General features: G+C 41.6%; 1 protein-coding gene across 2 annotated transcripts in view; it reads left to right on the top strand.

Moving 5' to 3' along the window:
- dyrk4 (dual-specificity tyrosine-(Y)-phosphorylation regulated kinase 4) overlaps window positions 1-13,461 on the top strand; it is a 100,810-nt gene that overhangs the window by 45,710 nt on the left and 41,639 nt on the right. Inside the window, exon 6 of one of the 2 annotated variants that reach the window (XM_078553390.1) lies at window positions 6,143-6,283. The exons of the other annotated variant lie outside the window; for it this stretch is intronic. Coding sequence (XP_078409516.1) covers window positions 6,143-6,283 — 141 coding nt within the window. The remainder of the gene's footprint in view (window positions 1-6,142; window positions 6,284-13,461) is intronic. 2 annotated transcript variants of the gene reach the window in all.

Raw genomic sequence — 13,461 nt, 5'->3', positions numbered from 1 at the left:
ACAGGCCATTTAGCTCAAGCATCCATTCTCATCTTTATACTCCACTCAAGCATCCTCCCACCTTTTCCCATCTAAATCTACCATTGTAACCATCTATTTCCTTTTCCTCATATGCTTGTCTAGCTTATCCTTACATGCATCTATACTATTCGCTTCAACTATTCCCAGTGGTAGTGAGTTCCATATTCTCATCAATCTTTGGATAAAGAAACTTCTTCTGAATTCCCTGTTAGATTTCTTGATGACTCCAATATTGATGACCTCTAGTTATGCTCTTGCCACAACTGGAAACATTCTGTCTGTATTCACTCTATCAAAACCTTCCATAATTTTAAAGACCTCCATTAGGTCACCCTTCAGCCTTTTTTCAAGAGAGAAGAGAGCCAGCCTGTCCATTCCTTTCTTGGTGTTTTTACCCATGCATTTCTGGTACCATCCTTCTAAATCTTCTCTGCTCCCTCTCCTGTGCCTCCTATATTTTTATAATATTGCAACCAGAACTACAGACTATATTCTTGTGTCATCTAACTGGGGTTTGATACAGGTTTAGCATAACTGTTGTATGTTGGTTAGTCTAGCTGAAGAATGATTGCTGAGGCGTTGGTATGGCCAAACAATAACTGGTTTATAATATTTAACTAAAGTATGTACAGCTACTCATGACTAAGTGTTATACTGTTGAATCCATGAACATTCTCCTTTTCGACTCTTAGTGTTGTGTTCTCTGACATCATCTTTATGGGAGGTATTATCTACAGTCCCACACATTAACCTTCACAAACCCTAATACCACATCTCCCCCCAGCCTTTATCTATTTTTTTTTACATTCATATTTACATACTACCCCATCTCCCCCCAAGTCTCTGACATCACAGATTCAATCTGTCAGGAGGCTTCACAACTCTCCCTGATTGTGTTCTTGTCAGACTTGGAAGATCAGTAGTCTCTCACTGAACTCCTTTTTCTTGACAGATTTGGAAAATCAGTAGTCTCTTTTTGAACTCCTTTCTCTTGACTTGAATGGTCTTCATTGAGAGTTGTACTATCTGGTTCTTTATTAGTTTCTGACTCAACTTCTGGTTCTTTCAAATGTATCAGGCTTGTTGTCTTTGATGAATAGAAATAAGATTCTTTTGGTTTCCTATGTATAGTACCTTCTGAAGTATGTACTAATTAAGATATTTGTTGATTATCATCTCTCTCGACTATTACTTCCTTCTTTCCCTTGGTCTGACTTCTGGATCTGAACTTGATCCATTTCTCCCTCTCTTTGCTGTTATACTTTTCTCAATCATATTTCCTTCTTTCTTCATCTGATTTTTCAGCTTACACCCCTTTGCATTTTGCATGCTCCCTATCCTTGCCTCTGGAGTTCAGCCTCATTCCTTTGGTTGTTTTTCTCTGTCCTTTGTTACTTCTGAAGCGATGACTCCTTGCAGTCTTTCATTTGTGACCTCTTGTATAGTCCGGGACTTCTCGCCCTGGAAGTAATTCTTTGGGTAGGAGGGAAGCTGTGAAGAATCCACCTGATCAATGTCTTGGTTTTCCTCAAATCCAGCAGACCTGGTTTATCAATAAATTCACTTTATTTCCACATAGAAAGCTTGGCTTGGTTCCATGTCTAGTTTTTGACTTTTTGACTGCTAAGATCCTTGATAATCGTTTTTGGTGGCTGGATAGGTGCAGATGTACCTTCTAGAAGGTCGCCACTGTTAGATGAATATGGTATTCGTACAGACTATTCCATTACCAGATTTTCATCTTCCACTTTCGAAACAATACTACAGAGTGATGAGTGATCACTCCCATTCTCATTTTTTCTGGTCTAATTTTTGCACTGTGCATTCTTTGTGAGTGAGCTGATTTCTCCCCCTCCTGGATGTCCTCCTGCAAAGTGGTTGGGCTATCAATCTCTGTGAAGAGTGCCAAAAAATCAATGCTGAAGTCTCAGTCCAGATCTTCATTGCAGTTGGATGGTTTCAGAGATTGATTTCTGAAGTCACCCTTGCTAACTGACTTTTTCCACTTTCCTGATATGATTGAGGTCTATACAAGCTCTTCTATTTAAAGGAGTGTTCATGATTCTGCAGAACATACAATGTTTCCCTGTCAGGCAATAATATTTGCTACTGTTCCTATGGAGTAAAGTAATGTGTTGACCTCTTCAGCTTCAGGCACACTGTCCAATCCTGAAGCAATTCAGAATCTCAAAATCTTTTTTTCCAAAGTGCCCAGCTTTGAATTTGATTTGGTCCTTCCATGTGTCCAAACCTCTCACGTAGCCTAAATTTAGGATCCATGGTTTTTCTAAGCTTTTAGATGATTTACCTGAAGTATTACATTTCCCTCCAGTATTTGTAGCTTTCCCACGCTGTTCAGCCTCTCACTGAGACCTGCTGCGGTCACTGTCTCCCCAAGGTGGACCTCTCAGATAGACTTGATATATATTTCTTGGACAGTGCAAAGCTGTTTAAAAACTGCTTTGCTTTAAATTATTTAAATAATCTCTTCACTCCCTTCCCCTGGAGCATCGAGTATCTGCAGTTACTTTTTTTCGTGCTGCCTCGCGGTTGCCATGTGTAATGGTGCCAACCTCAGATCCGGACTGCAGGGTTTATCAAAACCCACCCTTGCTAACCATCTGGTTTTCCCAGTATGCCATTAAAATTGATTTTTACCATTTTTAAGGATTGTTCACCAGTTCCACGATCTTTGCTTGGCTCTCTGACTCAAAGCCTACATTTTGCTGGATCAGGATTTCCTTCACAGACAACTACATGCTGTGTTGCAGCCTTAAATGACTTTAAAAGTTGATTTTCTGACTCTTCCTGGCTCCACTTCCTCTATGGAGGAGCTTTGGAGTTCTTCAACTGTGTCCTACAGCATTCTGCAGTTTTGGCAACAGTTTTACAGGTCTGACATTTAATTTTCTTTAAAATTAAATTTTCAGCGTTTTGGGGTTCATCACTGCTGCCACCATGTTGTATGTTGGTTAGTCTAACTGAGAAATTATCTCTGAGACATTAGTATGTCCAAACAATAACTGGTTTATTATATATAACTAAACTATGTACAGCTGCTCGGGTGTTACACTGCTGAAGCCATAAACATTCTCCTTCTCCACTCTTAGTCGTGCGTTCTCTTACATCATCATTAAGGGAGGTGCTACCTACACAGCCCCATACATTAACCTTAACAAACCCTAATACTACAGTAACTTCCCTACTTCTCAATTCTATCCTTCTAGGAATAAAACCTGGTGCTTTGTTTGCCATTCTTATGGCCTTGCTAACCTGCGGTGAAATTTTTAGTGATTGATATATTTGTACTCTGATATGCCTTTGTTCCTCTACCCCACCTAGACTTGCACATTCAAAAATGCACCACCTTCTATTAATCAGTGTTGAACTTCATTTGCCAATTATTTGCCCATTCTGCAAGTTTAGTAATGTCCTCCTGTAACTTGTTGCAGTCCTCCTCAGTATTAACCAATGCCACCACCCCCTCCCATCCTACCCCTGCCCCCCCCGCTCCCCTCGCAGCTTGGTGTCATCCACAAGTTTAAAAATTGTGTTTCTGATTCCTGAACAACAGTGGTTCCATAACTGATCCTTGTGAAAACTACGCTTTCTGCCACCTTTATTCCCACTCTCTGCTTTATGTCTTGAAGCCAGCTAGCAATCTACCTGCCATTTGTCCCCTGACTCCACATTCTTTGGCCTTATTCATTAGTTCATTATGGGGCACCTTATCAAAGGCCTTTTGAAACTCCAGATCAATTACTTCAACTGCATTGCTGTTGTCTACTCTCTCTGTTATCTACTCAAAAAAGTACAATAAGTTTGTTCAAGCAAGATTTTCCTTTTGAAATCCCTACTGAATATTCATTATTATATTTCTTATTTCTAGATGTTTAATATAATATGTCTGCACATACAATCCTTCATTTCCTTTCTACTTTTTAACATTCTGTAATATAGTCCCAATGGTGTTAAATCAATTCAAGTTTATACACTGAGAAAATCATAGAGACAGCTGGTTGCCGTCCCTAACCCATTACTTCTACACTCACTCCCCCTTTATATTTAAAAATGAAGGGAAAATATCTGGAATGCTCACCAGGTCAGGTAGCATCTGTAGAGAGAAGAAGGTAGGATTAACATTGCAGGTCAATGACCTTTAATTGATATAGCACTTTGCTGTTAGCACACTGCTGGCATTGCTCCTGTATAGGATTAGATTGCTGGTGATACTGTACGAAGAACATTCTGCAGCTGTCTTTGGATTAGGACCAGATAGTTGGTGCGATCTGGATGCACTTAGTGGTATTGCTGCCCAGTGTAATCAGGTTGCTGTTATTGCTGGGTGCTGACTGCTGATGTTGCTGGACTGGGATTAGACTGCTTATGTTCTTGGCTGGTATTATTTTTCTAATGGCGCCCCAAGCCATGATCCAGCTGCTGGAGTTACTGTGATGAAGTCGGACTTGTTGCTAATCCACTATCAGGCTGTTGATATTGCCAGACTATGATATGATTGCTGGGCTTAGATCAGATGGATTGTATTGAGGATGGAATCAGTTAATGCAAGGCCGCTATCTGTGCTGGTAATGCTGGCCTTGGATTAGCCTAATGCATGTAGTTATCCAGAGGATTGTGACATCATCACAATATATCCAGGCAGCCCACAACAACAATTAATGACAATAAGTATCTGACGACTCTACCCTTTGTACAGGTCACTTTCATCCCACCACAGGACCTCAGAATTTAATTTTGGACTCTCATTTCATCTTCTCCTTGCCCTCTGTTTATGACCAGAGCTCTGGGTTCTCTTGCTGTTTGCCATGCCTAAGATTCCTGATTTCTCTCTACGTACATTAAGATGTGAATTTTGACTGTTGCTGTGACCTAATCCATACCCAACCTATCGCTATTCTTCTGTTTTCCTACTGTCTTGTTGCTGTCCCAGGCTTGAATCCAACTTGAATTAGCCCACAGATACCTTATGTTCCTTTTGTCTTTCTCCCAATGACACACAATGTTATTTCCCTACATCAGTTGCTCTGCCCTACATGCTCAACAGCCTTGTAACCCAAAGTGCCACTGGAGGTTCATTTTGCAAGACTATTTTTTCTATATCATGCTTTTCCCTTCTCTCCTCCTCTTTCTCGCACTGCTTCCCCTCCTCCCTTCTCTCTCCAACACCACTTCCGCTCCTTCCCTCCTCTTCCCCTTTGAACCCTCCCCCCATACATACCTACATTCCTCTGCATTTTTTGCCACTGCTCTCTTGCCTCTACACCTGCTCTACTTTTCCCCTAATCCCACCTCCAACTCTATTCTATCTTCCCTTTGGCTTCTCCTAGCTGTTAATCCTCTTTTACCTTCTTCCCCTCCTAACCTCTAACTCCACTCTCTCTACACCTCTCCTTGCTTTCTTCTGCCCTGCAGTTTTGCAGTCCTGTAAAAGTTCAACCAATTTAAGATTGGTAGAGGCTTTGCCATAGAGAATGCACCAATTGATGGTGACTGACAGTTAACTATCAAGCATTGTTTGAAATTAAAAGTAGGTAGCTTGACCCTGATTGGTCAAGGCATTGCCCTGAGGAATGAGTCAGAAAATGGCTGTCACTTATTTTGTTTAGCTGAAACAGGCGCAATGTATGTACATGTTCTTTCTGTCGGCAAAGAACAAGCCATGTGCATTAATATATGTAGCTTCCAGTACACACAAATGCGCCACACTGCAAGCCTGACTAACGATCTTAAATTGGTTGGCAGCATAATTCTTAGCGCACTGTCAGTCACCATCAATTGGTGCGTTCTCCATGGCAACACCTCTACAAATCAGAATCCACTTGCCAATCAGCACTCTCTTCTCATACAGTATAAATTGTTGTTTTCCCCTTATATTGATATTCTTGTGAAGTGCCCTGATGAGTGCAAGACGAAAATCTTCGACATGTCTTTTTTTAGCAATACTCAAATTACTGTTAGTTAATTCTGTTATTGCAAATTAAATTATAACATTGTAGATAAAATTTTAACTGTCTGAATCTCAAATGAGTTCATTAATAACCATTGCTCATTAAAATACAGAATTACAAATTGCTGTATACATATTTATATTTTAAAATAGGTTTCAGCACCAAGCTTTTGTGGAACTGAAGATTTTAGATATCCTGCAAAAGAAGGACAAAGATGGTAGCAGCAATGTTATTCATATGAAAGAATATTTTTATTTCAGAAACCATCTATGCATTTCTTTTGAACTTTTAGGGTAAGTTACAGTTCACTTTGTCACGGTATCAAATGCTAAGCTGTCAAATGAAACAGGCTGATACAAATAACTTACTCATTCCATTAGTATTGTCACAATGATGGAATGCCCTAATTAATGCCTCAGTTGGCTAGGTATCTGTATCACTCCTATTATCCCAGCCAAGACTGTCGTTACAAACTGAATTATTACTCTCAGCGTATCTTTGAGAGTGAAACTTGTCGAGACTGAGAGAAGGCAGTGAGGAAAAGTAAGAAAACAAATAATTGCACAGAGGATGGTTAGTCTACAGAACTTTTGCCATAAACCAATATTCTAGCAAAGTCCATGATTCTTTTAAAAGGGAATAAGGCAGTTGCTTAAAAAAGAGACACATGAGCAGAACCTATACTGAATTGCTCTGATTGGGTAATTTACATGGCCTAGGTGGCCAGGCAGTGCATACAAGGGCACTAAGCTGAGCCTGTTCCAAACAACCCTTCTGGGCTGATTTAGCCAAAGAAATTAAGGTTGTTTTAAATTTCTTGTAGAACCATTCTTCCTTATAGGTTTGAGGTTTCAACGGGACTCATGTCAGCTCTAAGCCTGGGATCTCCCACACACCATGGGGGAGCAGGTGGGTTTGGGTGCAAGTTGGGGGGTTAAAAGGGCAAAACATGTCGGAAAGCTGGCTCCAAACTGCCAACTTTCAGCTTTTACTCAGGCAGAACAAGAGGCAGGCATTTGAGATGCATCCAAGGATATTGAAGGAAATAAGAGAGGAAATTTCAGGGGCACTGACCATAATCTCTCAGTCTTCCCCAGACTCAGGGGAGGCACCAGAGGACTGGAGAATTGAAAACATTACGCCCTTGTTCAAAAAAGGATGTAGGGATAAGCCCTGCAATTATAGACCGTGGGGAAGCTTCTTGAAACAATTATTCGGGATAGAATTAATATCACATGGGAAAATAGGGGTTGATTAGAAAGAGCCAGCATGGATTTCTAAAGGGGAAATTGTGTTTAACTAAATTACTGGAGGTTTTTGAAGAGGTAACAGAGAGGGTTGATGAGGGTAATGCTGTGGATGTTGTGTACATGGACTTTCTAAAGGCATTCGATACAGTGCTACACAACAGACTTGTAAGAAAAGTTATAGCTCATGGAATAAAAGGGACAGTAGCAACGTGGATACAAAATTGGCTGAGTAATGGGAAACAGAGGGTAATGGATATTTTTTGGGCTGGACGAAGGTTTGTTGTGGAGATACCCAGGGGTCAGTATTAGGACCCTTGCTTTTCCTGATATATATTAATGACCTAGATCTAGGTGTGCAGGGGACAATTTCAAAGTTTGCAGATGAAATGAAACTTAGAAGCATTGTAAACTGTGAGGAGGACAGTATAGAACTTCAAAAGGACACAGACAAGTTGGTGGAGTGGGTAGATGAAACTCAATGCGGAGAAGTGTGAGGTGATCCATTTTGGTAGAAAGAACGTGGAAAGACAATATAAAATAAGGGGTACAGTTCTTAAGGGGGCACAGGAGCAGAGGGACCTGGGTGAATATGTGCATAGATAATTGAAGGTGGCAGGAGAGGTGGATAGAGCAGTTAATAAAGTATACAGTATCCTGGGCTTTATTAATAGGGGCATAGAGTACAAGAGCAGGGAGATTATGCTGAGCTTATATAATACACTAGTTAGACCTCAGCTGGAGTATTGTGTACAGTACAGGACGCCATACTATAGGAAGTATGTGAACGTATTGGAGAGAGTGCAGAAGAGGTTTACAAGAATGTTTCCAGGGATGAGAAACTTCAGTTATGAAGTTAGATTGGAGAGGTTGGGACTGTTCTCCTTGGAGGGGAGAAGGCTAAGAGGAGATTAGATAGAGGTGTTCAAAATCATGAGGGGGCTGGATAGAGTAGATGGGGAGAAACTGTTCCCGTTCGTAAAAGGATCGAGAACACAGTTTCAAAGTGATTTGCAAAAGAATTGTGATGTGAGAAAAAACTTTTTCACACTGTGAGTGATTCAAGTCTGGAATGTATTGCCTGGAAGTGTAGTGGAGGCAGGTACAATCAAGACATTCAAGAGGGCATTAGGTGATTATTTGAATAGAAATAATGTGCAAAGGTACGAGGAAAAGACAGGAGAATGGCACTAAGTCATAATGATCATTTGGAGAGCGGGTGCGGACATGATGAGCCGAATGGCCTCCTTCTGCACCGTAACATTCTGTTATTCTGTGAATTTAAATATAGCCCTGAATTTGCAGATTTAGCAGGCCAACTGAGCTTCCCAGGCCTTGGGGAATCCTACAGCTGCAGTAAGGTAAAGGCGGCCTCGAGGAGCATTCCTTGTGGGCCAGAAGGAACATGAATCTTTCCTCCCTCTGCTTCCCACTCCCTGCTGCAAACCCAATCCCCTGGGATTGGACCACCCCTCCACTCCAGGATGGATTTCACCTCTCAGGGTTGGGGCTCAGAAATACCTGGTCTTGCAGCCTCTTCTCCAGTGCTCCCTGCCCAAATGGTAGCCAAACCTCTCAATCAGGCTGACTTCCGGACAGGGAACCTGTTAGTGACATTAGAAACTCTATGGTGAGTGGGGCAATCCAGACTTGCAGGTTTCCTGTGTACTCCTGGCCTCCACCCTCCAACCCCCGGAGGGTCAAAAGTTAATGTTTACCCTCGCATCCCGCCCCAACATATTGGTCATTGTCTCCTAAATGTCACAATTGACTTGACTCCAAATGCTACTTCAGGTAAAACAATCCATACCCCAGAAAATCTTTTCCATGAAAAAGGTTCTTTAATCTGCTCCTTTTAGGTTTCTAGTACAAATCTCAATGTTCTGTCACATATACCATTTCATAGTCATCTATGGAGAAATTGCTCTTTGCACTGTTTTCTGTATGAAGTAAGCAAATAGTCGATTGGTAGTACAGAACTTGAGTCTTGCTGAAAAAAGATACATGTCAAAGCTTTTCATCTTGCACTCATCAGGACACTCATCACGAATACCTTTATAAGGGGAAAACAACAATTTATACTGTATGAGAAGGGACTGCTGAAGTGCGACATAGTGCCACAATCGAGCGAGTGTTCATGCGAGATGAGATTGAACAGATTGGTAACAGGGTTACTAATTTATGCCATGCTTTTGGTCTGCACTTGGTCTGAGGTGCGCAAATTTCTTTCATTTTTTGATTTGATCCATTTATGCCGCTATATTGCTTCAATAGATGACTGCACCATAAACAATACCCGTTTGAAACATGTCCATACCATAAACTCACTTAAGCAGAAGTGGTTTGGCAACGCAATTAATGACGCCACTAAACACGTAACAAATCTCGGAAAGCGAGGACTTTGTTCTTACACATGGCTTCAATTTCGGTGTGCCTTCATCCCAAATCAAACAGGAAGAGGTATTTGCTGAGTTTGAATTCCTCTACTCCCAACTATGCCGTCACAAACCAGCATCCACTGAAGATGCTGAATCTTGAAAGCGCACCTAGCTGATCTAGCACACGCATATTGCGGGATTTCTAACAAGCTGTCTGACTTTCGCATGCAATGAAAAAGTTTTAGAGCATTGTGAGGCCTCAAGACCAACCCGGACATACACATCAGTGAACCTTAACAAGTGTGACCATATCAACAAAATGCATGCCATTCTTAATGACTGTCTAATTCATATCCATTAGACCTGCCACTCAGCATGACCCGACAGCCCTGCTTGAAACTAAGCTAAAAAATGCTTCTACACTTGTGTAAGGGCAATGAGCTGCCGTGTGATATATATGACAGGTTTCATCGTCACGGCTCGCTACGTCCGCGTATGTATGGACTGCCCAAGACACACAAAAGTGATATCCTTTTACACACTAACTTATCTATGACGAGTTCTGCACAACATGAATTGGAAAAATGGTTGGACGAATTGTCACAACCAGTTTTGACAAAGTTTTCAACATACACGGTGAAGGATTCCTTCACATTTGTGAAGACCATTCAGGGCTTGCATATCGATAGCAATCCTGTGTCCATGTGCTCATTTGACATTGCTAGCCTATTCACCAATGTTCCACTTAAGGAAGCCACAGATATTTGCGCTGCAGCACTATATCATGGCGATGTAGACCCCCTGCCACCATTGTGTGAATCAGTATTCATTGAACTTATGAATTCGGCAACTCACGCAGTTGAGTTCAGTTTTAATGACACTATGTATGCCTAAATAGACAGGTTGCCATGTAAACCCCTCTAAGCCTAGCTCTTGCAAACATCTTTTTTGGGTTCCATGAGTACGGTGTTTTCAATGGAATGACACCTAACTTCCTACTCCACGCAACTTTCCCAGATGTGGATGACATGTTCACTATATTTAAATTCACAGCTGCATGTAATAATTTCCATATGTGTCTTAATGGGCTCCATTCTGCACTCAAATTCACCTTTGAAATGGAGCAGTCAAATGAACCCCCCTTCCTTGACGTACTAGTTGAGAAATCTGCCAGGGGGTTCTTTATCATGGTCTACTGCAAACCTACCTTCACTGGTCAATGTATACATGGGGTTCTTCCAGTTCCATGTGCTATAAGATTGGTTTTGTTGGCAACCTTTTAAATAGGGCCTGAGCCATTTGCTCACCATGCAAGCTTGATGCTGAAATAGAGTGCATCAAAGGCATCCTGCAGGACAATAGCTACACTGACCAGATCATTTTGCACTGTTTATCACACAAACTCATGAACGGGCCTAAGGCTGCCACTTTCGGCCCTGAAAAGTGCTCAGTGTACCTCAGATTACTTTGGAAGGGCAAGGTATCTCAAAAATTTGAGCAACATGTGAAGCTACCTGTTTCACGTTGTTACTGTGCAGTAGCTACACAAGTGGTATTCGCCACTAATAGGATGCTGCTGTCAAGCCAAAATGATGTTCTGCCTATCACACAAATGAGTAATGCAGTATATGAATCTCAGTGCCAGCGTGATGCTAGGTTCGTAGGCTGTATGTCCCAAAGACCAGCAGATCATATCAAACAGCATGTCCCAGTCGCTGTTTGCAACAGGTAAGGTACAGACTGTACCCAACCAGCCCATGCTTGCAAAACTCAAAACACAGTGTCCAACATTAAGTGTGATTCCGCAGTTGGAAATCATTTGCTAAATAATCCTCAGTGTGCTAAGAATTACACTGACGACCAATTTAAGATTGTCTGTCAGGTTCGCACTGTGGTGCATTTGCGCATACTGGAAGCTATATATATTAATACACAGGGCCCTATTCTTTGCAGACAGAACGAACATGTACATACATTGTAAACAAAAACAGAATTACCTGGAAAAACTCAGCAGGTCTGGCAGCATCGGTGGAGAAGAAAAGAGTCGACGTTTCGAATCCTCACGACCCTTCAACAGAACTGAGTATAGTTAGGAGAGGGGTGAAATATAAGCTGGTTTAAGGTGGGGCTGGTGGGGGGGGGCGAGGGGGGGGAGAGAGAGAGAAGTTGAGGGGTGGGGTGGTTGTAGGGACAAGCAAGCAATGATAGGAGCAGATAATCAAAAGATGTCACAGACAAAAGGATCAAAGAGGTGTTGAAGGTGGTGATATTATCTAAGAAAATGTGCTAATTAAGAATGGATGGCAGGACACTCAAGGTACAGCTCTAGTGGGGGTGGGGTGGAAAGACTGACAAGGTATTAGTTGTAGATTTTAAAATAATGGAAATAGGTGGGAAAAGAAAAATCTATATAAATTATTGAAAAAAACAAAAGGGAGGGGGAAGAAACGGGGTGGGGATGGGGGGAGGGAGTTTAAGATCTAAAGTTGTTGAATTCAATATTCAGCCCGGAAGGCTGTAAAGTGCCTAGTCGGAAGATGAGGTGCTGTTCCTCCAGTTTGCATTGGGCTTCACTGGAACAATGCAGCAAGCCAAGGACAGACATGTGGGCAAGAGAGCAGGGTGGAGTGTTAAAATGGCAAGCGACAGGGAGGTTTGGGTCTTTCTTGCGGACAGACCGCAGGTGTTCTGCAAAGCGGTCGCCCAGTTTGCGTTTGGTCTCTCCAATGTAGAGGAGACCGCATTGGGAGCAACGAATGCAGTAGACTAAGTTAGGGGAAATGCAAGTGAAATGCTGCTTCACTTGAAAGGAGTGTTTGGGCCCTTGGACAGTGAGGAGAGAGGATGTGCCTGTTTCAGCTAAACAAAATAAGTGACAGCCATTTGCTGACTCATTCCTCAGGGCAATGCCTTGACCAATCAGGATCAAGCTGCCTGGTTTAAATTTCAAACAATGCTGGCCATTAACTGGCAGTCACCATCAACTGATGCATTCCCCATGACAATGCCTCTACCAATCAGAGTACACTTGCCAAGCAATCAGCACTCTCTTCACATACAGTATAAATTGTTGCTTTCCCCCTTATATTCGTATTCTTGCGAAGTGGCCTGATGAGTGCAAGACAAAAATCTTCGACATGTCTCTTTCTTCAGCAATATAAAGTAAACCCAATCCTTATAGGGATGACGGCCCTCCCCACTTGAATTGTTGAGTAAAGATGGTGCCGCGGGCAGGAACATATCACAGTCGTTATTACTATACTAATTTTTATTCTCTGATGCTTTGAGGCTTGTTAGCAACTTTGGAATACCCAGTCAGTATGATGTTTCTGAAATACACTCTCCTATCCAAACCGTCTCTCCTTGGCTTTTTAACATTCTAATGAGAATTCATAAAAATGAAATAAAACGGGGTCACATTGGAAATGGGAGTGGGGGGAAGTTTAGTTAAACTTACTAACTATTCTGACAGGGCATTAAAAAAGCAACTTTCATCAATCCTCAAATGTTGCACAGTTCTATGTAAGTTTCATGATTAGCCTGTAGCCAGACCTTAATATCAATAATTGGCACTTTTAAGTATATTTCAGTAAAATTCATTAAATCTATTTTGAAGGAATCCTCAGGGAAACATTAAACGTGGGTGAATTGCTTGTCAGCTTTTTCTTCCCACATTCTATCATTTTTTACCAACATCCACGCTACATTTTCTAACACACTTGTTGAATAAGGAATTTTGCCTCCAAAATAGTCCCTTTCAGACAGCAGGTTGGACATTTTAGCAGACATTTTAAATTAATTTCACTTTGCTGCTTGTATTATGTATTTGATGCCTAATATAAACCA

The sequence above is a fragment of the Cetorhinus maximus genome, chromosome 12, assembly GCF_964194155.1.
Source record: "Cetorhinus maximus chromosome 12, sCetMax3.hap1.1, whole genome shotgun sequence".
NCBI lineage: Eukaryota > Metazoa > Chordata > Chondrichthyes > Lamniformes > Cetorhinidae > Cetorhinus > Cetorhinus maximus.
The sequence above is the reverse complement of the archived record's forward strand: the minus strand, read 5'-3'. Positions and strand labels throughout refer to the sequence as shown.